Source organism: Dermacentor variabilis, chromosome 1 (assembly GCF_050947875.1).
Source record: "Dermacentor variabilis isolate Ectoservices chromosome 1, ASM5094787v1, whole genome shotgun sequence".
Lineage (NCBI taxonomy): Eukaryota > Metazoa > Arthropoda > Arachnida > Ixodida > Ixodidae > Dermacentor > Dermacentor variabilis.
Genome location: NC_134568.1, coordinates 278,430,789 through 278,455,949, shown reverse-complemented (window position 1 = coordinate 278,455,949; position 25,161 = coordinate 278,430,789). Strand labels below are relative to the sequence as shown.

At 40.9% G+C, this 25,161-nt stretch overlaps 1 protein-coding gene across 5 annotated transcripts in view; it reads left to right on the top strand.

Moving 5' to 3' along the window:
* Window positions 1-25,161, top strand: part of LOC142565420 (alanine--tRNA ligase, cytoplasmic-like) — a 37,907-nt gene extending 12,746 nt beyond the window's left edge. For all 5 annotated transcript variants that reach the window (XM_075676263.1, XM_075676259.1, XM_075676262.1 and 2 more), the window contains exons 9-21: window positions 727-826; window positions 958-1,082; window positions 5,733-5,877; window positions 7,978-8,138; window positions 12,512-12,628; window positions 15,078-15,215; window positions 17,193-17,333; window positions 17,970-18,046; window positions 21,036-21,225; window positions 21,393-21,446; window positions 21,686-21,808; window positions 21,911-22,099; window positions 22,795-25,161. In XM_075676263.1, coding sequence (XP_075532378.1) covers window positions 727-826; window positions 958-1,082; window positions 5,733-5,877; window positions 7,978-8,138; window positions 12,512-12,628; window positions 15,078-15,215; window positions 17,193-17,333; window positions 17,970-18,046; window positions 21,036-21,225; window positions 21,393-21,446; window positions 21,686-21,808; window positions 21,911-22,099; window positions 22,795-23,028 — 1,794 coding nt within the window. In that variant the 3' untranslated portion in view covers window positions 23,029-25,161. The remainder of the gene's footprint in view (window positions 1-726; window positions 827-957; window positions 1,083-5,732; window positions 5,878-7,977; window positions 8,139-12,511; window positions 12,629-15,077; window positions 15,216-17,192; window positions 17,334-17,969; window positions 18,047-21,035; window positions 21,226-21,392; window positions 21,447-21,685; window positions 21,809-21,910; window positions 22,100-22,794) is intronic.

Below are 25,161 nucleotides of genomic sequence, written 5' to 3'. Positions count from 1 at the left end.
GGTTATCTGCCCTATGCATTACATGGCCTGCCCAGCTCCATTTTTTTCTCTTATTGTCAACTAGAATATAGTCTTTCCCCGTTTGCTCTGTGGTCCACACCACTCTCTTCCTATCTTTTAACATTACGCCTAATATTTTTCGATCCATTGCTCTTTGCACGGTCCTTATTAAACTTGTTCTTGAGCTTCTTTGTTAATTTCCAAGTTTCTGCTCGATATGTTAGCACCGGTAGAATGCAGTGATTGTACACTTTTCTTTTCAAAGACAGTGGTAAGCTTCCAGTCATGATTTTGCAATGCCTGCCTAGATAAACTTACTCTAGATAATCTTAGTCCTGCACAGACTCTAGGGGCTCTAGGGGCTGACTGTAGGTGATAGGATTGTAGGTGATCATGAATTCTCGTTCCCTTGCTAGGCTATTGAACATTACTTTTGTCTTCTGCATATTAATCTTTAACCCTACTCTTACATTTGCTCAGTTAAGATCCTCAATCATTTGTTGAGGTTCAAGTCCTCAATCATGTGCTGTGCTTAGTTTTGTCATAAATTACCAATTAACCCAGGCTTCCACCCTTGCTCTTTGGGCATACATAGTATCTTTATATTGGCAGTTTTCAATTTTTACCAGGAAGGGTTTTGTATTGCTATCACACTGTGCTATTGAGTGAAGTGTTTCATTGTCTGTATGTCATATGGTATGATTTGCACACCGTATGTTGTTGCAGGTGAAAAATATTGTGAATGCCGAAGAAGACAAATACCTTCATCAGATGAGTAAGGCGGAGGCTGCACTGAAAGGTGTGAAGTCGGCTGATGTTATGCCTGGTATGTTGACGATTTGTTGCAAACATTGTATAGTAGCTTTATCACGTGGGCACTACTGTAAGGTGTGTCCAACCATGAGATGCTTGTGTTGCACAAAGATTTCTTCCTGTTTGCAATTCTTCTTTGTTTAGGACATATTGCCTGGGAACTCTATGTTCAGCATGGCCTCCAGAAGGAGCTGATTACTGATCTGGCTCTAGAAAGAGGCCTGTCTGTTGACTGGGAACAGTTTGCGCAGCTCTTCAAGGAATTTCAGGTCTGCACAAGTTTTGTGTTTTATTTATTTATTTTTTATTTCACTCATAACATGGCTTTCTTGTTTTTGTTTTCCTCTCTTTGAGACTGCTTTTGTGCTTTTGTATTTAACATCCATCATTTCACCATGATAGAGCTGCAAGAATTGGTTGCATTCTCAAGTCGATCAAATAAAAAAAAAAAGAGAGGCTTAATTCTGTTTTTTGTTGTGAAAGAAAATGCTTGAAAAAGTACAGCATGCAGTGCAGCAGTGTGTTTCTATGCCTCTTTGGCACTTCATGTGAAAGCAAAATTGTAGCAACTGTAGCATTGAGTGCTATTTCTGTTGTGTTTAGACAAACTAATGTGTAAGCTTGTGACTTAATATTGCCACCCATTGTGCTGCCTCATTGTGCGACATGCCAATGTGGGTTTCCACTTCAGTGTTTACAATGACGAGTTCTTCTAATGAGTATATTGAAGGTAAATGTTAGGAGGTAGCACCTTTCCAACAGTATCAGTGTCTCCTGCTGCCATCCATTCTCTCATTTCCCCCTTCTGTTCTCTCGTTTCTCTTTCTCTGAATGAAAATTCTGAATGTCTGTGTATTCCTTTGTCCTGTGAAATTATTTTTCTTTAATGTGATGGGTTCCTTAGGCAGACAGGTAGACTTTTGATGTACTGCTTGCGGGCAGGAATGACTCCTTTTTTCCTTTTCTATGTTTTCCTGTAAGAATTAAGTGGAAGGTAGGATTGCATTGGACATTTACTTTTTGTCACTTCTGTCATGTCTACAAACACGGTATGCTAGATTTAGATACATGTTAAAGAACCTCAGGTGGTCAAAATCTTGAGTCTCCCACTACTGCGTGCCTCATAATCAGGTTCAGGGAAAACACGGGGTAGATAGGAGATGGAACTTCAAGATGATGAGCAAAATGAGAACAAGGTAAAAGCGGGAGCCACCGTTTCGACAAGTGGACTTGTTTCTTTCAAGGCGACGTGTGCTTTCCTTGGCACTGTATATATAGGTAGGCTTCTTCTAAAGGGGTGAGGGGGTAATGCAGGTGGGCGAGGCAACGACCGAGGTTGTGTTAGCGGTAAGGGTATAGGATTGAAAAGAAAGGGGTGCTAGAAAGGGAATATGCAGTAGCGCCGTGTGTCAGCCGACCGTGTGTTTTTTCGTGACAGGGGCCTGGACGATGGGGGGATTATATGCTTCTCTGGAGATCAGTGAGCTATCATGTCTCTGAAAGAGAGAATAAAAAAAAAAAAGCGCCAGAAAAAGGTGCTCATGGAAAAGAAATAATAATAATAATTTAAAAAGGGAGGAAAGAAAAAAAAGAGAAAGAAGAAATCAAAAGAAGAAAACGCTAAGCAACCCAATAAAAAATAAGTGCTATTGCCTATAGCTTGAAATTTAGCATAGCAAATAGATTCTAAATATCTTTGAAACATTTATGTCTATTGGTTGCTGAACTTAAGGATGAGGTTTGATTCTCTGTATTTTCTGTCTTGCATAGAATGGAAATTTGACTGTAGGCTGTAGAGTTTAAGTGCATTAAAGTTATGACCTGGTTGGTTGAGATGTTTGGCAATGGCTTTGAGAAGCTTTCTAGCTGTGTCTGCGCGATGTTCGTTTAAATTGACGTTCATTGATTGTCCCGTTTCACCAATATGTTGTTTCTTACAGATGGAACATTCAAGCATATAAATTAGATCAGAACTAGTGCAAGTAAAGCTAATTTTCTGTTCGTGTGTATAACTATTTACAGTGCTTTTAATTTTAATGTCACTTTGAAGGTGCCTGCAGGTTTCGCACCTGGGGTGACAACATACTTTTGTTACGGGGCATAGATGGCTGACTTTTACATGCACTAACATATCTTTAAAGTTTCTGTTGTGGCGATAGGCCACCCTTGATACCACTGGGAACGCTTTTCTCAGATGCTCATTACTTGATGATGTTGTGCGGTATTTTCGTTGGATATTGTTTAGGTTTGCGAGGGCATCAGAATATTTTCTTATAGAGGCTGATGGTCTCTCAGATTCTGGTGGAGGCTGTTTCTGAGCTAATTCCGACTGCCTCTCCAATCTTGATGCGACGTCATAAGCATTGTCGAGAGGAATTTGTGGATAGTTTCTTTCTGCTAGCGTTACTTTAAGGTCATTTTAAGGTCAAAAGACAAGTCCACTTGTTGAAACGTTTGCTCCCACTTTTACATCGTTCTTGATTTGCTCATCATAATCGGATTGGGATTTTAGCATGTAAAACCCTAGAATTTAATTTTTATGCGCTATGTGCCTGGCTGATATGCATGCACGCACAACAGCTGAGGTCAAATTTTTTAAATGTGTGCTGTTGTTTTCTCTAGATAAAAGTACCACAAAACTTGAGCTATATAAATGTACTGTCGTTGACTGCAAGCAAAAACAACAGCACACATTTAAAAAATTTGACCTCAGCTGTTGTTTTCTCTAGATAAAAGTACGACAAAACTCGAGCTATATAGATGTACTGTCGTTGACTGGAAGCAATCAAATTAAGGGGAGAAATTAACATAAGCCCATTGTTTTGTAATGATTACTGATTTATTGGATGGCTGTACTTTCTTTTCACTGGGTTAAAATTGTGGTCACTTATTTGCATAAAAGTGCCAGTTATTAATGCAGTTGTTGGAAGATTTGAAGCCAGCCATTGAAAATGGGAGCAGCTTTGTGTAAATAGTTGAGTTTTACCTCTTCTTACCTGATATTACACAGCCAAATGTCTATCAATCTTCCTCCAATCCTTTCCATACGAAATTTTTTTTGTCTGTTTAGAGCATTCACATTTTATCTGCATCTTAGAATTCCTGTAATCAAACTTGGGCTTTGTGCTAAGCAGCCAGTGCTGTAATGTGATTTTATTGTGAGGTGAAGTAGGTGCATAACTTAAGGAAATTTTGTAGTTTGTTACAAAGAAATAAGCTAGCTATGAAATATAAGCAGGCATAAGGCAAAAATAGCTTGTCTATGGCAGCATCATACAAAAAGAAGTGTTGAAGATCTTTCACATTGCAGACGTAAAAGCAAGTGAAGTGAATCTCATTTTCTTTTATATTCTTCAACTGCCAAGAGATGGCTTCCTTTCATTGCTTTGTTAATTTAGACATCTGGCTAATGAATTTACACTCAAATAAATTCAAATGAATCTCTTTTAGCCGAAAGCTTTTTATAATTCTAACTTTTTGTAAGGTATAAAAAGCACCAGATTATCTCAGGCTTTCTCTTGACATCACCCTTACTCCAAACCTCTCCTGGTCTCTCCATATTATCATCGTGTGGAACAATGCAGCCAGATCATTGGGGTACCAGATCGTCAGGATACTTACATCAACACCCTTAAAACTCCTTCTTTTATCTGTTAGGTCACTCTTCAAACATTTGCCTACCCACAACTTGAATTTCCCTCTCTGATCTGGTTGCCCTATCAGAACTATCTAACCACAATTCAAAATTGAGCCACTTTTTCATTTCTCAAAATCATGACTACCAATAAAGCATAACTCAAATTAAACTTTCCCTTTCCCTACAGCTGCTAAGTAACGATTGTGACATAGCCATTTTGGAATTGTTTCATAAATATGTGCATAAATTTAACCACCATCTTTTACGCCTGGAAACATAGTCGTACACGTCACGTGGATTACACCATCGCCTAAGTTTCACCCACATTTATGGTAAAACCGACGCTTTAATCCGTCAGTGCTCCCACATGCCATATGTCTGTGGAATAACCTTCCCGAAAGCATAGTTGCAGAAGCTAACCAAAAAAAGCTTCAGCAGTCACTTAATGTTCATATGAGTTAACCCTTGTTATAATTTTTATTCGGATAGCAATTATATGGGCACTCCAAGCGCATTTCTGCTATTGGCATCACCGTTGCTGTGAGGTTCCGTATAAAGTTTAAGGGCGATAAAAGAGTCGCCGTGCACCATATGCTGTATGTGCGATGGTGAGCTGGCGATGACAGCTCAATCTTATGCACGCAAGGGAGAGAAGTGGGGAGAAAGCATGCTGTCTTCCATCGGGCACAAGGCTCTAGGGAAAGGGTAGGGAGAGGGGCGCATTCTACTCCGCGCGGCCGTACTTGCCCGCCTGAGCCGCTGTGTCTCGAAAGCCATCTGTGCTGGGGGCAAAGTCCGCCATGCGTTGCCTTTCCATGGCTTATTTAACGTTGATGTGAGACACAGCATGAAGGCCAATTCACTTGCTGCTGCTGCTGCGCTTGCGCACTCCAGTGTTTTGACAGTGAGTTTCCACGATCATCGAGTGAGATGCGTTCATGTTTGCTTGTGCGCCCGTGACCCCATGCTTGTTAATTTAGTTAGTATGCTTATGTTTACAAGTGTTTACTGCTGATCTAACTACTATCCTTACTTCGTATAGCTGTCCACTAATTTGCAATTGCAATCTATGCTTTGCATTTTGGGTGAAACTGAGACTTTTTTATGTTATGTTTTTACTTTTATTTGTATAACTAGTATTCTGCCAGCCTTACTCAATTCCCCATAAAGGGGCCCTGTAAGGTATTTTTAAGTAAATAAATAAATAAATAAATAAATTCAAGGGCAAGTGCTTTTTTTTTTTACCAAGTTACCAAGATGCATGGTTGTTCATATGTTCCAGGAAAAGTCTGCATCAGGACGTTCAAGGGATGAATTAAATCCGTTCCATCAACTCTCTGATCATGCTGAGCACCTTCGGAAATTGGGTGTTGTGCCTACCGATACTGAGAGCATTTACTACTACACATCTACTAATGGGGTCTATGGTGAGTGTCTGCTTGTTATTTTCAGTTTTGTTGTGATTGCTAAAACTAAAGAAAACTCACTTGAGGCCATCTTCGTGTGGTTTTTCAGCCTCAGTTGAATAAGCTATGTTTGCTTTATTCTTGTGAGCTGCTTTGTTAGGAAATTTTGTATTCCTGCATCTAACACATACAAGGTATTGGCTAACATGTTAGAAGAAGCTGTGGCAGCTGCATCTTGATGGTGGGCAGAGTGAAACAATGCCTCTGTCATGAGATTTCAGTGCCTGTCGGAATTCTCTGGTTGTACAAATCAGTCGAATTTTGGAGAGCCTCACAGTCAATAAAGCAGATTTTAAATGGCAAAGCTATTTAAGCAATCACTTGGTATATCAAAGGTGATGCAACCTTGCTTCAAATGCATGTGGACAGCAGTACCGTTTACACCAGCTTGGCTACACGCCTGCTTTGGGAAAACCAGATATCTGTTCTCCATGTTATGAAGGACATCAGCCTTTCTCATGTGCTGGCATGATCCTGGCGTGTGAGCAAGCAGGCACCTGATAAAAAGCTAAAAGCGCAAGCTGTAGCAGGTTTACCACCCACCGCTCTGTGTTTACCACCCACTGCTTGGGTTGACTGGTTGAAATTTCTAATTCTTTTTTTGCAATCCTTCGGTGTTCCTCTATCATGTGGGGAAATATCAGAAAGAAAAGTGACGTAGAAGTTGAGAAAATCACCCTTTTTTAGTGTGCTGTTGACAGAAATTGGGTAGAAAATCTGGTATCGATAGGTGGCATTGCACTGTAGAGCACGTGACTGGTACAACTTTCTATTGACGTGATGCCACCATTTCACAACCATCATTAAGAGGAGATGTCTGAGCTTCAAGTATACACGGCATCATATTTTGCCATGCGCAAATAAAAGAAGCGAACGAAAAAAAGGAAGCTAGCATTGGAATTGGTTACTACTGCCATAGATGATGATGATGATGATGATGATGAAAAACGTTATTTATCCCTCTTTAAAGGGAAGAGGGCAATGGAATAGAGGGTGAGAGGAGGAACTACTTGAAGTAGGCCTCCTTTATCCTCTCAGCCCACTCCAGGATGGCCTCCTGAAGATGGAGCCTGGAGCTGTGCAAGGCAGCCTCCCACTGCTCCTCACTAGATATTAATTGCTTGAGGGAAGGGGGTGCTTAGGGCACCCCCACGTGATTTGGTTTAAGTCTGCTCTGGGAGAGATACAGAATTTACAAGAGGGAGAAAGGTAAATGGCGGGATGAATGCGGTGGAGGAGGTAATTGGATGGAAAGGTGCGAGTCTGCAGCTGTCGCCACAGAACTTCACACCTTCGCGGGGATTTGCCCATGAGTGGCGGAAAGGTTAAGCGGTCTAATCGGTAGTGTGTGCAGATGTCGTAAGTCGATCCCGCGTTTACAGCGCGGGATCGACTTATTACTGCCATATAGAAACAGTACTAAATGCACCTATTGGCTTATGCAGATTTGAATCACCAGCGCATGTTGAGCGCACATTTTGACAACAGCGAGCTGTGCGTTTCCTTGTTTCTTTGTCCTGGCTATGTTTGGCAATCGTGGTAGGATGTGTTGCTGGTTGGCGATAGTTTCATTAATGCATCCAAAATGCAAAATTGTTGAATTTACAATATAAAATGGCAGAATGGTTGTATCGGAAATAAAAAAAGAGAGAGAAAAAGTTGTGTGTGTAACCCCTCCCCCACCATCGCAAGATTTCCAACCCTCCAAAATTTCTGGTTAGAACCTTGAATGCGGTGTATTGAAACAAAAGCCAGTGATTGTTGTCAGTGGTGTCCAGAGAGTTGCGAGAGTTAGATTGTATTATGTGAGGATGTTAAACATTTGAGAACATAGGCTTATTGTTTTGGACTGCAGGCAGTAAGTATAGCATGAAACCAAAAAACAGTTTGCCTATCTATCAGTGTGAACAGAGCTGTTTTCAGAAACATTGTTTTTGAACAGCTAATCTTAGAGGGGACTATGTTGTAAGTGTAAGTGTAAGTGTTGTAAGCTAACGGGTATCACAGCAACATTTTTCTGTTTATTATGGCTTGCTGAGAGACTACTTATTTTTATTATAGAGTTCCCGTCATTGAAGTCAACTGTCGAAGCTGTCTTTTGCGATGGCCAGGGAGTTACCAGTGCCAGACAAGGAGAACACTGTCTTGTTGTAACCAATGCCACAAACTTCTACTTTGAAAGTGGGGGCCAAGTCTCTGACACTGGATGCATCAAAACCAAGGTAATTGTCCTGTTACTGTATTTCACAAGCAAGTTATAGCTGATTTCTTTACAGCATACCTAGTGTTTCTTTTTCTTATGTGGAACACTTTAAAAAAATATCTGTTAGAGCTAGGCCCTGGTGTTTTTGTTGTGACTGGGCTTATGTTAGCAGCAAGAAAACTTTCAATAGTTAGGCTAATTATCGAGAATGTACTAATTAACTTTATGATTATTAATTTTAGTATACATGTTGACATTTCAGAATTCAAGCTGAGCAGTAGTATTGAAGTTATGTTTTGCAGATGTCCTAAGACTATAGCACCACTTTAGAGATATACATCTCCAGAATCAGCTAAAAAATGTATTGGTGTTCCCACCAAGACCATTCCAAACTGCAAGGGGAACACTTTTGGGAGACATATTTAGGTTTTCAGTGTATTTCGTTGTACATTTTGAGGATTGTTGTCCGGAAAGTAGTGCTATATTAATCTCAGGTTTTCTTTTAAAGGAGTGTAGACACCGAATTCAGAGGCTGAATTGAATGTAGCATAAGCTTTGCATGCTTATGTGGAACGCTTTCACAAAATGTGACTGACAGCAGACAGCTAAAAGGTAATTTATTTCAATTTTAAAGTTTAGAAATGAAACGTGGCTCACTTATCTGGACATGTCGTGATAGCTGTGATGAAAATGTCATTGTTGAGAGCAAAATACATAGTGGGACATTAAAGATGTGGGTGACGACGCATTTTCAAAGTGGCTGTACGTACGTTTGTTTAAACACTGCCAGGAGACACACGTGTTTGTCTTCTGAAGACACCTGGCTCTCGTGTTGACAAGTGTGGGCGCGCGTGTGAAATTGAGCAGGTGACGCATTAGTTTGTTATCGTCCGTCCTTTGGTGTCTCACATGACCTCTGTAACATCGAGTACTCGCCATTAACGTCATTGAAAGGTTATTCACCTCTGCTGATGGGAATATTGAAATGAGAAACTGTGTAGTAGAAATTGCACAATACTTCATTGCTGAGGACACGATTGTGCATGTGCCAGTTGTTATCATGGTCCCTTAGATGCTGTATATTACCCAAGAGTAAAAATTGTCACCCAAGAATTTGGTGTCTGCAATCCTTTTGGTATATATGACATCACTACTGCTTGGCTTCAATTTTACAACATGTGGTGGCCTAATTGAATAATCTAAAAGTTGCTTAGCCTAATTGTTATGGAAAATTTTCTTGCTAGCAATGTCTGCCTAGCCATGTAGCTTAGTAGGGAAAATGACGGCAGCCTAAACACATATAAACAGCTTTTCAAAACTGTTCCGCATTACAAAAGGAATGCTTGATATAGCATGGCTGTGTTTCTGTGCTGTGTCACATTTCCATTTGAAATCAGGCTTTTCTTGATTGACATAACTGAATTGTCTGGTCTCAAGCCTTGCATCAAAATTTTGTCTTGTCCATAAGGTACCAAGAATTGTTTCATGACAGCGCTTGCTAAAGAGGCTCAGAGAAATAGGAAGCCTTACTAAACAAGCTGCAAGTCAAGGAAACATTTAAATAATAATAATAATAATAATAATAATAATAATAATAATAATAATAATAATAATAATAATAATAATAATAATACTCTTAGACTCCAGAAGTTCTTTGAAAAAATTCCATTAATCCAAAAAGCAATTGAACTCCCTTACTCCTTGGTATATCTATAGAGAAGAAACGCCTGGTGCTCCTGGAGATCATCTGAGAGAGATTTATTGTAAGGGAAAGGTTGAAAGATCGGCCTAAAACTCGCTTCTCGCCAGCTACTTAGCATAGGGGCACGGGGAGAGTGGAACAAAAATAGAAAGAATCAAAGCATGTGATCAACTCCTTGAAACACCTGGAAAGTGTCAACGCTTGGACTCCTGGACCATGTCAGCACGTAGCTATGCTACATGCTAACATGGTCAGTGTAGATGCTGACAGCTACAGTGCATTGCACGCATTGAAAACAGATATGGTTTATACAAGCACCGTAGCAGGCACCGTTGCTGACACTGCTTACGATTTAGTCTACCCTGTGACTTTCAGCAGCAGCATGCATCTTTCATTCTGCTGCACCCTGCATTTGCTGCAGTATGCATGCAGGACATACATGTTTAATGAGGGCTCCACAAAATGGTGTACTCACATTTAGGTGCACATTAAAGAACCCAGGTGGTCAAAATTCATCTGGAGTCGCCCCCTATGGCATGTCTCATAATCAGATTGTGGTTTTGGTACGTAAAACCCCATAATCTAATTTTTAATTTTAACAAAGTAGCGTGAGAGCACATGCTCCAGACTCCATACACTAATAGTTTCAGAACACTATTACTTTTTCTTATTTTGAAAATTTGCTGCCATGGAAGGACAATTTAATGAGCCTGTATTATAATATGCCATCCCCATGTCTTGTGGCAATATATGTATATTGGCCTTAACTGAACCTTTTGGGAACTATTACTTAAGGGAGCATGCGCAAAAAGTAAGCTAGAGGACAAGGACATACGTACGGTGGCCCATGTTAATGCATGTGGTTCTGAGGCTCATTTCTCGGAGACAGCCATTCTATGCAGGAGCGGTAACACTTCTTGAGGACTTGCTGTGGAAGCCTTTTTATTGAAAAGAACAGAGATCATTGTGTAAGTGAGCCGTCAATCGCACTACTTAACTCAGAGTTTTACTTTTTGCGCAACTCTCTTTGATGGACACGTGTTCTCCCTGCGATGGTTCCGTATTTTTATTGTGAGCATCTATGACAAGGTGATATATATGTGAAATCTTTCCCGCTCATAAATAGTTACGAGTAGCATTTGTCTTTGTCTTGTCTTCCTGTGTGCATTGTCTTTTTGTTGTGCTGATTTTCCTCATCAGCAATGCAAGTCCAACTAGCCCAACAATGAATTATTCTACTGTATTATCAGCTTGCTTGTGCCAAGTAGTTGTGGCTAGAATGCACAGCTTCAATCGTATGATTGTTGACTCAGTCCCAGGTATACTTGCTCGGTTATTTTTCTTTTTTAATGCTACATCATGCTGTGCCTAAGCCAAAGTGTGATGTACACACACACGTTTCCTAGCTCACAACTTATGTTTGCAGTAATATATGTTTGTATACAGAAGTGCGTGGCATGATTTTTGCAGTACAAAGCACTGAAGTGAGGAAAGTAGAGAAAAATAATGAAGGGTTAGCGAAAGAAAGACAAACATGAGCGCTGGCTACCAACTGGATTTACTGGTCAAGAACACACAAATATATACACAAGGTGATAGAGTTATCAAACACTGTATCAGAGACACTAGTCACATTGGAAGGTGAAAACCAGCAGTAAAAATTTGTAAAAATCCATTACATAGTGAGAATTTCTGATAGTATAAAAACAAAACAAATTTAGCATTGGCATAGGCTCAAAAGCATTAACTCCTTATCTTGTAAAGCCACTGATGCTTGGCTCAGGCACGTGTCACCATATGTTTTAATATAGGCCTTGGAAATTTCCTGCATTTCCCCGGATTATGATGGTGGTCCAGCACTTTCTCTCTTTAAACTGAGGCTTACAGCTGTTGCAGTACATCACTAGGTTAGATGTCTTCCTTTTGTTAAGTTGTTTTTGTGTTCCCCTAACGTTTTGTTTATACAGCGTCCTGTTTAACCTATATAACTGAAGCTGCATGTAAATGGTATTCAATACACACCCCTATGCAGCGGTACACAAATTTCTTTTTATGCTTAACTGCGCACAAGCAGCTTTACTTTTTCTTTTCATTCCGTAAAAATCACACCATGAACTTAGACCAACCCACCCACATCACTATTCTTATTCTTGGTGCTAGGTACTTCTACAAGAAGCCACTAAGTTGCAATGAAGGGGTCAGGCAAGCCTCTGCCGGACTTTTCGCAGAGCCTAACTAATGTCTTTTCTTATTGCCAATTAACTGGGTTGGTCACACTTTCATGTGTTGTTTCTTGTGGCCAGCGCAACAAAATATGTATGTTCTGAATTTGAGAGAGGGAAATAAGGTGTCTGTCTGTGATGGTGAATTCTATCTAATACAGATAGGAAAATATGGCCAATAGTGGCAGCTGTTGCATATGAATAAGCTTGCTGTGTGCATTGTGAAAAATTAGAGAATTATTATGTTTGGTTTTTGTACTTGCTTTGAGTTATGTTACAACTCATTGTGAAGTTCACAGTGTGATGATACTAAAGCAAGAGGAGTTCATAAATTAAAGAAAAAAGAAGAAAGCAGCTCAGTGTGCAACTCTATCTGGTTACACACTTTCTTTTTCTCGATCCCTTGTGTGCTATAGCATCTCTGTAAGTTGGTCTAAGATGTCTGCACCACATTATCTTTGTTTTCAGAGTGGTGAAGTCACTGTTCATGATGTGAAAAACTGCAGCGGCTTTGTTTTTCACAAAGGTGTGGTCACAGCTGGATTAATCCACCAGGATGATGATGCAGAAATGTGGATTGATAAAGTGAGAAAAACCATTTATATCATCATCATCATCATCATCATCATCATCATCATCATCATCATCATCATCATCATGTTTTATGTAGCATCGGCAATAGCAATAGCAGCATCGAGTGCTGCTATTGCGCAGTTCTGAGCAGATTATTGTGCTGGTTAAAAATAGGCGACAGGGGGGAAGGACTACCATAACTACTGCGGTGTCAGAACCTTTTCATACGTTGGCACTTCTCGTGTGCACCGCTACTCTGTGGTGGCTACAGGGGGATGTGGTGGCATCGCTACGTGCATTACAACCAATAAATCAACCCTGGGGATGCCAAAATTTATTTGTTTTAGAGGCGTTCACAACACATGTGGCAGTTAGGAATTCGGTCAGGGCATTTGAAATCCTTTGTCGTACAGGTCATTTCATTTTAGAAGCATTTGTTGTGGAGGCATTCAACTGTACATATTGTGCCAGACTTTGGAGATGTTCGAACAGATTGAAACTAGTGGTAGGCTCATGATGCCTACTACATAGATATGCCTTGAGCACTGACAGTCTTCAGTTCGGCTGCTGCAGCATGTTCTCGAATGGCATTCATAAACATATTATTACTGCAGTTTAGTTAATGAGTTAATCAGTGCTTATCAGGCAAATTGTGATGCTTGTTGGTGCAAATAATGCATTGCCAAAAAATAAACTTATTGTCTCCGCTACACTTTATTTAACAATTTGAACTGTTCACTGAAACAGCTGGTACAGAGGGCACAATTAGCACAGGACATGAGTGATTATGGAGCTGTGGGAGAAGCCATTGTTGATGCTTTTGGTTATGCCGGTGATTGAGCAAGTTCTTTGCAAATGTGTAATTAATTAATGAATAGGATGAAACCACATATTAGGTGTGTATTCCATGCTTTTCTTCTCGACTCCAGGTCAGAATTTTATTGTTGCAGTCACCTCAGTGTTTCATTTATGTTGCGCTCCTTCCTGCTCATCCTGCCTGCTTCAGTAACACCATATCACTATTGAATAGCAGACTTGACATTATATGATGGTCCCAGGTAGCTAGGTGGTGCCAAATTGAGTTGGCGAGCAAGCAGAATGGGCAAAGGTTTGGTTAGGCAATGTTTGCATGCCTTTTAAAGCGAAGCTTTCTTTGCCTCTTCCTTCGACTGTCCCAACACTGCTGCTGCTCCTGAGCTGCTGTTGTTGTTTGTCACACCGTGTCGAAGGGTGGTTTAGAGCGTGTGTATACATGTCAGGAGCGTGGCAGAGAGTAAAGGCGACGCGAGAAACTCGTTTGGACCTTTGCACTGCGTCGAATGTGCACAATGCCCTCTGGAGCTCCCTGGGCATCGCCACATTAGCCTCTTGACAGCTGTAATTATCCGTGACCTCTCAAAAGCATTGCAAAATTGCAGCGCTGACCTTTCTACTAACGTGCATGTCCAGAGGGAAGCTGGATAGAATGGCAGAGAGGAGGCACAGAATGGGTAGAACCGACAAAGAAGCGAAACGAGTGGTTAACAGCCTTGCCACTCTTTGCTTGCAGTTCCCATACAAGGGATGGGATTGTGAAGAGGTGATGTGAGAAGGCAATAAAACTCAGTGGTTATGGGCAAATGGTATAAAATTAAGTTCAAGGTGCAGTACGGTATCTTTCTGCTATTTCTAAAAAATAAATACCATGCAAATTTGTCAAGTGGCCAACTTACGCAGGGCACGCAAAAGCATAGCCACATTAAAGTGCACTGTAGGGTCTAGGCAACACTACGGAAGCGGTCACACGTCAAGTCAGCACTTTTGTGCTCGCCACGGTAGTTTTGCAGCTATGGGATTACTCGAGGTCGCTAGTTTGATCCCAACTGCGACATTCACATTTCGACGGGGTTGAAATAAAAGACGTTCGTGCACTTAGATTTAGGGACATGCTAGAGAACACCATAGTGTGAAAATAAATCTGGAGTATGCCACTGCGGTGTGCCTCATAATCCGATTGTGGTTTTGGCATGTACAGGCCCATAATGCAATTAAAGTTTAACACTTCTGCCTGGATGCAATGTGTCAAGTGAGGCAATCACAATGCTCAACCGTCTCAGAGGTTATGAACTATGGCACACGATGCCTCAAGCAAACGCCTCCCCCTGTGTGTTCTGTGTGCTATGTAGACAAATAACAGTGGTGCTCACAAGGTAACGTTTAACATCAACTCGCCACTTTCGTGTTGGACTAAAAGTTAAAAAAAATAAACATGCGCCGTCAATATCACTGCTAAATATTGTCAGTCAACTTGAATAGCACAGAAAGCTTCGCTTACGTCGATTCCCACAGTGCGTGGGATCCACATATTTTTTACTTTTCATGCAAGTTCAGCCAATTTCCTACCTTTTTGCCATCTACAGACTCGGCTTTTTCTTTTTTAGTAACTGTGTAATTCTTTGTTCTCTGTTTTTATTGATAACAGCAACATCGATTGCAGTGCATGATACACCACACTGCAGCGCATTGCCTGAATGCTGCACTGAGAGCGGTAATTGATTCTGCTGAGCAGAGGTCATCATTGGTAGACAGTGAGCACTTGCGTTTTGATTTCGTCTGTAAGGTGAGTAACTTGTATCCCAGTTTATGAAGGTTTATCTTGGCTTTCTTATGCACATGATTGTTATAAGATTTCAAAATATTGGCCTCGAGCTCCACCACTGGAAAAGCTGGCGCCACCGTCGCCGTGACGTGCTATTAGGGATCACGTGGACATAGCGGCCACAGCGGCTGCTTCGGGAGCGCCGAAGCGAGCTGAAAACGAGAGTTTAAATTCCCTCGTACCCTGCGCTCCTCATTTAGTGGCGAGATTTTCCCCCTTCGAGTGTCTCCTTTACAACGCTTGAAAGCACTGCAATAGGTAGTGGCTGCCTTTGAAGGCGCGCAACATGGTAGGCTACTGCTCGGTGCCGCAATGCCGGATGTATGCAACGGAGCCCGGTGTCAGCCTTATTCACACGTAGCCGCAGGACAAGCTGCGTGAAGCTTGGCTCGTGAAACATAAAACTGGCAAACAGTCATCAGCTACAACTCGGGTGTGCAGCAAGCACAGACGCGAGGAAGATTTCTGCTACGGCGCCGGGTCTGCAATCTTCGGAAAACGTGCACTGAGACGCTCGCCCGAGCCTGCTGCCCGACTAATGTCATAACGGTTTGGTCTATGAACTTGTTGATGCTATAGATACTGGCAAATTCACTGCAGTGGAAAGGGAGCGTAAGAAGCACATTATAAAAAAGTATGACATAAGGTGATGTTTGTGTTATGAATTAATGCACTGGATTACAAAAAAGAAGCAGTGAAAAGTCGCATGCTGAGAACACCAATAGACATACAGTGCGACGCAACTCGAGAAATAATATTGAAATGTCCAAGAATTTAGAAGAAAAAAAAAGATTGAATCGTCGCGACGGCACATCCCCGTAGGCGTCGAAGTCTCTACAATGAAATTATTTTTGAACAGCTCTGATGGTGCCCACGCAACAATGGTTGCTTGTATAATGTCAAATGCTCATATTCTGCAGCCTAAAGCTCATGGCACGATGCGAAAACGCGCACGCTGCGAAAGCAAAACATTGCGCGGACAAGCATACAGATGCGCAGTCTGTCGCTGCGAATCTGTGCGATCACTGCATTGAGGCTTCATTCTATTACGCTCCATTTAGTTATACAAACACTATAAGAGCATATTTCACATAGTTTGCTCTCACCGTTTATCTACCTTTCATGCAAGAAGCCGGTTCGGGAGACTCCATCGCGGCAACCGCGCGCAGTGGCATTCACTGTATGTATTTGGTAAAGAGATAGCATCTGTAAACGATTCTGTGCTTTCACTTTGCCCAAGATTATTATTTAGACAGTAAAAAACTTCTCTCGTTTCGAAAGTACTTACAGAAATGTCCGGGAGAGCACCCGGGAGAGCACCCGGTGAAAAGCGTGGTGTTTTCAGTGAGCGCTGACAGCAAAACCTATGAGGAGTGTGCCGCGTGATCCCTCATACTACGCCAGCGAGGCACTTCTGGCCAGCGAGGCACTTCTGACAGATGGCGACTCCGTAACTCCTCGCCGCCAATAGTCTAAGCTTGTGGAGAACTTCATAATTTTGTGTGCAGTTGACAGTGTGCAGAGTGAAGTAATGCAACAAACTTGTATTGAAGTGTTGATATTGAATTTGTCCCTGTAAAACAAGTATAGAAACATAATGGGGCTGAAAGAGGGCAAGCAACTCGCCAGTTACCAAATAGAAAAAAAAAGTAGAAAAATAGAAAGAACCTCTGTAACTTTTAACATAGCTGCCCAAACAAAACAGAATTTCACAGGGAAGTGGTGACGAAGTAATCAATAGCGGTCAAACATAGCATGTCTTTGGACCCAACGTTCTTGTCATCTTGAATGCCCTCCTTTGACAAGGTTTGGATAGTTCGGAATTGCAAAGTTGTTGTTCTAGGTGTGGGACTGTTTAGCAAAGAATTATGTTTGAGAAGAGAATGGGGATTCATCACTTATACTGTTTTGCATTCTTCTGCATTTACTGTTTTTCAGAAAAATTTGACCAACGAGCAGGTAGCAAAAATTGAAGAGATCTGTCGTGATGCAATCCAAGCTGGTCGCATTGTTGTAAGAAGGACTGTGCCTCTGGAAAATGCTTTGGCTCTACCAGAACTAGTTAAAGTTCCAAATGAGGTACAGCTACATAATGCTTTGGTACCTTTTGCAGTAATGACAACTTGTACTGAAGCTGCACAAAACTGTAACATAAGTGAATGTAAGATTCCACTTGAGCACTTACTTGCTCGTGGCAAAGGTAACAGTGCATTGGACAGGACAAATGGAAAGAATGGATGCAGTAATTTGTCCGTTCTTTCCGTTTCACCTGTCCCATGCGCTGCTACTCTTTTCATCTGTAACATGCTCCAACCAGCCAAATTTTCACTGTTTTGTCTCTCATGGCTGCTGGTGTCTGGGAATGATAATAGACACACATTAGTAACCATTTTTTAATGAATGTCAGCATTAATAAACCTCTAAAAGACAATAACAAAAATGTAGAAAACAAGCTTTCTTAGGGTGTTTGAAAGTTCTTGCTTGGTGTAAAGGAGTAATATTCAGCTCAGATGTTTGTGACCGTATGCCCTTTAAGTAACTTTGCAAATGTTTTGGTCTGACATGTCATAAGAATGTTACGGCATAGCATAATTCATTTTAAACATTGTATAAATAAATATGATAACTGAAGGATTATGTTAGCTTCTGAGGTTCTTCAATTCTTAAATTTTAGTGTTGTGTTCCTGCTCTTTTTTTTAACCTTCTTCTATGCAGACTTATCCCAAAACTGTCTCTGTGATAAGGATTGGAAATGAAGATGACATCTTTTCTCAAGAGCTTTGTTGTGGAACGTAAGTTCGTTGCTGTGTTCGCAGTGGCCTCTATGTTTAGTTAAACGAACTGACAGTCAATTTTTATGTTTCTTTTTTTAATGATATATAGTGCTTCTTGTTGAAAGTACATAGGTCCACAGCATTCACCTTAGAAAGCATGTGAGGAGCTCTAGAAAAGGTTTGCTTTATGTAACTTTTCACAATTTCATGTGCGCATATGCTGCCAGTGCTGATGTAACTGAGAAGGATGCTAGGTGAAGTCAAAAATAACAAATGATGCCGCTGTGGTAGCAAAAGAGCAATCCTTTTAAAGCTACAATACAGCAGTCTTAACAAATGTCTGCAGTATAGAATGGGCTCATGCAATCACCTGTATGCCAATTTACATGCACTTCTTTCTTTATTGGGTACTTGTGAAGCACCTTGGTGCTGTTTTAGGTAGGGGTAATGGGTACACCCACTGGAAGCTCAAATGTGTTTGAAGAAAAATGAACAGCACCAGAAAGTTGTAATGCTTGAGGGCGAAGAAGCATATAGAGAATATGACATGAAGTTTCAAGCAGTGGCAAATAACAGGCACAGGGCCAGATGTTCTAGGCAATGGGCAATGCATGGAACAAACGGCACTTTAAGATGAACTACCCTAGTCTAAAAAAAAAAAAAGGCATTTGACAGTGTAAAAGCTGTAACATTAGTGAGGAACTAGTATCTGATGATAAGCAGAATTCATTTAACAGTGCCTAAGATGCGTCCACTTCTGTGAGGTCATGTGGTACTACTAAGTACGCTGCATTGGTCATGATGCTGTTTAATCATGAATTGTTACCTTGTGCACTTTTGTGCTAATTATAATGTAATTCATGTGCTACTACTATTAATATGCCATAGCTCATCCATAAGATGCTCTTCTTCATTTTTATATCTAAGCAGACATAAATTCTGTCTACAAATATTACAATACATTTGCAATTGTTACAATGTAACAAGAGGTTAGACAGTGCTTCATCGGTCAACAAACGTTTATGTGTATTTAACCTGTGATTGATGCCCTGTCTGCCCTACATAAAAGCGACGGCAGCTAAAAATAACTTTTTAAACTGTGCTCAAACAGCATTCTGCAAACTTGTAAATGTGCTTTACGTAACACCTGTCAAGTCTTGCAGTTTCATTAGTCTTTCTTTCTCTGCACAGCAGCATAAATTTTTCCTAACCTATTGTCAGCCATAAACTATGAATTCTTACCAACATGCACAACTTTCAGGTGTTCTAAACCTTCTGTCTTCTTACCTCTTATTTCTTTTTAATTTTTTCTTGCAGTCAACATTAACAATTGAATGTAAATAACCCTTAAATAATTTTTGTGCTGGTTTAGATGTATCTTGCTACCAATAGCTGCTTAGACCTAAAAGCAGTTTTTATAATAGCGCTACTGTGAGCTGAATGTTATAAAAAGGGGAAGAGCACTACAATTTCATCATTAGAGACTATGAGCTAACTATAATCATCCTTTTTGGATAAATTCTTCCCAAATTATTTACTGTGAAGGGAAGTCTTATAGTTGACTTAATTAATTCGACCCTGACGAAACCGACAAAATTAATCTAATTATCCAGTAGGTCGAATGAATAAAGATGGAGAAAGAAAATGCCAAAACATACCGTTGGTTCATTTGGCAGTATTTTCTCGAGTTTAACAGGCCTCCAAATTGAACACACGCCAACTTTCTATGTGTCCGAAGTAGAAAACCAATGTAGAAATTACTTAAAGCTTCTAAACAACCAAAGTAGAAATCTAACACGGACTCGATTTCTTAGGATGGCTGCTGGTTTAATAAAGTCAGCTTGACCGCACAGTTTATAAAGTGAGTTTCGCTGCCATACAGTCATGTTATGCGTTATAGCATAAGAATGCCATAGAGGCGGTTTTGGTTTCATATCTGATTGCTCCGTGCAAGCAATTTTCGGCCCAATTTCCCTGGAAAATAAAAAGTGCCCCCCTTAGAATCGGGTAAATACCATATTCAGACATTGTGAGCTACTGTTATTGCTTGAAAAGCTTCCTAGGGCAGGCCGAAAATAGGTGTTTTTCACAGGAGATAATGTGTGTTCAACGCATTCACTGTCCCCTAAGTTCTGCCAAGACAGATGCTGCCACTAAAGGGTCGGTATTAGGGTCACCATATTGGTCAAGCACATGAGTGTGGACTGGTCAAGTTCAAATTATACGGCCAATGCCAATTTTAGGATCGAAATAATGAATTTTTGGGCTCATTGAAGTGCATGAGCGCCAGCCGGGACCTTCGTTTGGGATTGAATTAATTTAAAAAATTGAATTAAATGGAGTCGAATTAATGGATGTCCACTGTAGAATGAGACTGAATGCTGATGCATGATCCTGTTTCTTTAAAGGGCCCCTAAACCACTCTGAGCTAAAAGGCAAGCCAGTGGTTTCTCTCATGCCTTTGCTAGCCTCCCAATAGGTGCTCTTCCCTTCTTGCCGCATACTTCTCTAGGAGACACATGGGCACTACGTCAATACCAAATGTCATGTTGGTGCTCGCTTCTTGTTTGTAAACACTGTTACTCCTGCTCAGCACGTTTACTTACTGTTCAGCCAAACATTGTTGCCTCTGGACATGCAGTGAAAGACACACCACATGAGTTGAAATCAGTTATGTGCACGACAAGCAAGTGAGAGGACGAGGAAGAGAGGGTGTGTGACTATACGGCAAAGGCGTGCTAGCAGACTTATCTTAACTGATGTGTTTCGTATGTGGACCAATTCACAGCTTTTACCTTGGTGATGTCACGTGCATGACCCTGTTGGCATCACAAAATGTGAAGAAGGAACTTGAAAAGCCTAGAGAGGAGCCTAGAGAGATTTTTTTTAAATGATCTGAGATTGTTTAGTACCCCAATAAATGGCCATATTTCCTAAAGCATGTTTCATGTCATTAGGAAGTTGTCTTTTTCTTGCATTTTAAATGTGGTTTATATGTCACCTGAAGGCACGTCTCATCCTTGTCGGACCTGGGAGAAATTGTGGTGACATCACACCGTTCCGTGGGCACCATGGTAAGGTCCATCTGTGCTGTAGCTGGCCCATTGGCTGCTGCTTTGCGTTTTCAAGATGAGCACGTCCAGAGGCAAATGCGTGAGCTAGCAGAAGAAGTTGAAGCTTTGAACCGAACATCACTGGTAGGTGCCTTTTTATTATGCTATGTATTGATTTTATTTTTTCCCTTATATGATAGGTTGTATGTCCTTTTGTAACTGTTGTGTAACAAGTGTATATTTACTTAGTGAAACAGTTACATTGCAGGTGGCACGGAGCATGTGACACTCATTTTTGGTTTTGTCTCTAGGATGAATATGTAACTATGGCAGCTTCCAAGAGAAAACTTACTGAAGTGCGAAAGGTATTCCCCCTTTTTTTCTTTAAGTGCGTGTTATTAAGTAGGTAGGGGTGGGCCATTTTCAGTGAAAATTGCAATTATATTTGTTTTGATGGAAAAAGCCAACAGAACAAATGTGCATGTTATTTCCCATGCAAATTTTCACTTTACAGTCTGTATAAAGCAGGCTAAATAACTTTGGATATGTTTTGGGACACGTCTTAAAAATTAAGCTTGTTCTTTCTTTTTTTCGATGGAGCCAGCTTGTAGCTGCACGTGGAATTTCCCTGCTGCTTCAGAGGAAAGCAGAGGCAGAACTTCTCAAGCTGGAGCGTCATATAGACAGCATCATCCGAAAGTACAACCGGAATTTTGGAGAGCCGAAGGTACCTTTATTACTCTGTGACATTCCTCCAAACTGGCTGAAGTTGTAGGTCTAAAAATATTATTGTGGTGCCGGATGAACTTATGTGGCATATATTTTTCAGGTGATAGATCTGTTGAACAAGGCCTTGGAGAAGTGGAAGCACACAAACTTTGTTGTGGCTTGCTTTGACTTTTGCATGGATGGAAACCTTGTGTCAAAGCTGGCATACAAGAAATGCGGTTCTAAGCCATACTTCATTGCAGCATTCATAAGTACTGACCAACTTCGCATAGACTGTGCTGTCCCCAAGGTGTGTCTGTCATTGCAGTATAATTAATCATTGTCTGAAATTTTGCCCTTGCAAGCTTTGTGAGAGATTGAATGTAAAATGCATTGGTCGACTTTTATTTGAAGTCTTTTAAAATGATTTGATGCGCTGCTGCTTGAGTGACTATTTAATACAGAACGCTGAGCAAGTTGGAACTTTGACATCCGAGACATTTATAGTGCTTCAGGAAAAAAAGAAACACCGTAGAAGAACAGAGAAAATTTGACAGGACAGGAAGGACGCTGGTCTTCAACCAGTTTTACTGCATTCGTAACTACACCGTAAAACGTCGCTCGGCAACATAAATGCTCAAAAACAAGGCTCATGCGCCAGACCTCTCGTTGCACACGTGTAGCACACAACCATTGGCAAAGATAGTCATTTTCGTTTTTCGATAGAGTGATAGAAGCAGTGCTCATACAATTGTCAGTATCCTTATTTATGCCACAAACTTCATGTACCCACATTCCTAGTGATCTGAAATCCACAATAAATAAATCTACTAGAATTCAGTGACTTTAATGTTCAGTGATGGTATGATACTGATTGTGATACCATGAGATATGGACTGAGACACAGGGAAGGATGAAGAAAAAAAGTCCCTTTTATTTCAGAATTTTGCTTATGCTTTCCTACCTCCCACCCCTTCCCCTTCTTTTTTTTTTTTTTTTCTGCAGGAGTTCTTGACCAGTGAATTTCAAGCGGAGGCTTGGGTGAAGGCTGTTGGACCTTATGTAACCTTACCTAATTTTGTGTTTCCCAAAGTCCACACCACTAAGAATTGCTGTTATGTGAAGGCATCATTTGGGCCAGGTTTAGATCTCAAATTTGTCGAGCAAGCTGCTGTCAATTTTGCCAAAAGTCATTGTGCTGGCAAACTGAGCAAGAAAACATCAGATATCCAGTTATGATAAGATATACAGTTTGTAGCGCAGGTATTTTCAGTATGTGTATATAGCCAGTTTGTTTGTTGTCTTTATTTTGTAAACACATGCATTCTCTGATAAGCTATGGTTCCCTCTGACAGGCTAAAGATTGTTGTGAAATTCCATTCCATGGCTACAGAACTCTGGTGGCTTGTATGTCGTGACTTGGAAGCTATTTCTGGAGAATTAAAATGCTTCTTGTCATCTGAACTATTGCTAGTGCCCACACATTGAAGCATTTATGCTATCTCGTAGGGAATCCTATTAGCTGTGCAGCTCAGAAGCCCAGTAAAAAAGAAACTGCGTTTGCATTGCAAATGAACAAGAAGGGGAATGTGACAGTATTCTGTTGGGCTAGTTGGTGCATATCAACAGGTACGGCCAGCAGCTTAACACAAGAATGACAGTACCAGTGGCTAGATTTTTGTTAGGCACAACGACATAAAGCCGACAATGAAGCCAAGGAAAGCGTAAAGGAAATTGTCCGTGGTTTTAACTTAAATGTAGAAATGATAAGGTAAAGGGAAATGAAAGTGGAGAAAAATACAACTTGCCAACATTGGGAGCCAAACCCATAGCTTTTTGTAAATTTTAGCTGTAAACCCATAGCTATTGTAAGGCTCCCAAAACCATTAATAGCTATTTTAGGTTTGCGCTCATCATTTAAAAGAGCTATTGGGTAACTAAATGCACTGGCAAAGTGTGTTATTCCATGCCCTATTACATCTTTATTATTACAGCCCTATTACATCTTTGCAGTAGAGATATTGCAAGAGAAGGATTCAATCAGTGGTTATCTTTGAGTCTACATTAAAATCTCCACAGACAACCAAAAGGGAATTAGAAGCCATTTGAGGGCTTAGGGTGGTTTCCATATCAGCTATGAATTTACCAATAGCTGCTCTTGGAGTGCAATAATGAGTTGGAGCACACACGGTAGGCATTATCAAGTCATGACTAGTAGCTTACTGATATTGTTGAAAAGAGAAGCACAATCATTGCATTCTATTGGTACTAACATATGGGGCAGAAACATGAGGTTAACAGAGTAGTTTAAGAACTTAAGGGCTGCGTAACGAGCCATGAAACAACATTAATAGACAGGAAGACAGCATTATTGATAAACACATTCACTGCGACAGCATTTTTTGAACTCTCGATTCATGTACGTGATGACCCACCAGTGAGTCACTTGTAATATTTCTCTGGGGCGTCGTGACCTACTGGTGAGTCACCAGGGTGGTGAACTTTTTCTAAACTTCCTCAAGGCTCAGAAAGATAGCACCGCAAAACGTCAGATCAAAGGAAACTAGTCTTTTTTCTCTCCGTTAATTTCTAGTGAAGATGTCACTTGCGCATTGCAGGAAAGCCCTGTACAGCCACATGGGGGGATTAGCTTCTGTGACCCACCCGTGACCCACGTAGCAGTGAATGTGTTAGAGAGCAAACGGGAGAAGACAGTGTTCTAATTGACATTAAGTGGATGAAATGAGGTTGTAGAGGCCATGTGATGTGCAGGGTGGATAATTGGTGATCTATTACAGTTGCAGAATGGGTGTTAAGAGAAGGGATGCACAGTCTGAAACAGCAGAAAACTAGGTGGTGCAATAAAATGAGGAAATTTGTAGGCATAAGATGATGTCAGCTGGCACAAGATAGGAGTAATTAAAGATCACTGGAAGAGGCCATTTACCCCGCATAACACATAGGTAGGCTAATGATGAGGGCAATAGATGACCCCCACGAAAATACTGTCGTGAGTTGCAAATTCGTGTCACTTGGCCAAAAATTATGCCAAGCGCTTCAATCTATTGCTAGGGCAACAAAGACATTTTCAATGCTTCAAAACACCAGAAGCCCCATTTGTGCCATGATGCAAAACTTCCTTTGCTAGCACATGCAGAAGAAGTGAGTAATAGTCAACACAGAGAGGTGCCAGCCTGGCAGGGCTCGGATATGATGACCAAGCACCAGCCATCCATGCTGTGGCCAATGGTTCCTTCCCTCTCCTGGGTGAGACTGTTCCCAGCAGGGAGCGTTTGCCTTTTGTTCTCGAGCAGCTTTCAAAGCTGACTGCTCTATGTAACAATGTAAATAAATGCCCTGGTTTTCGTTCTA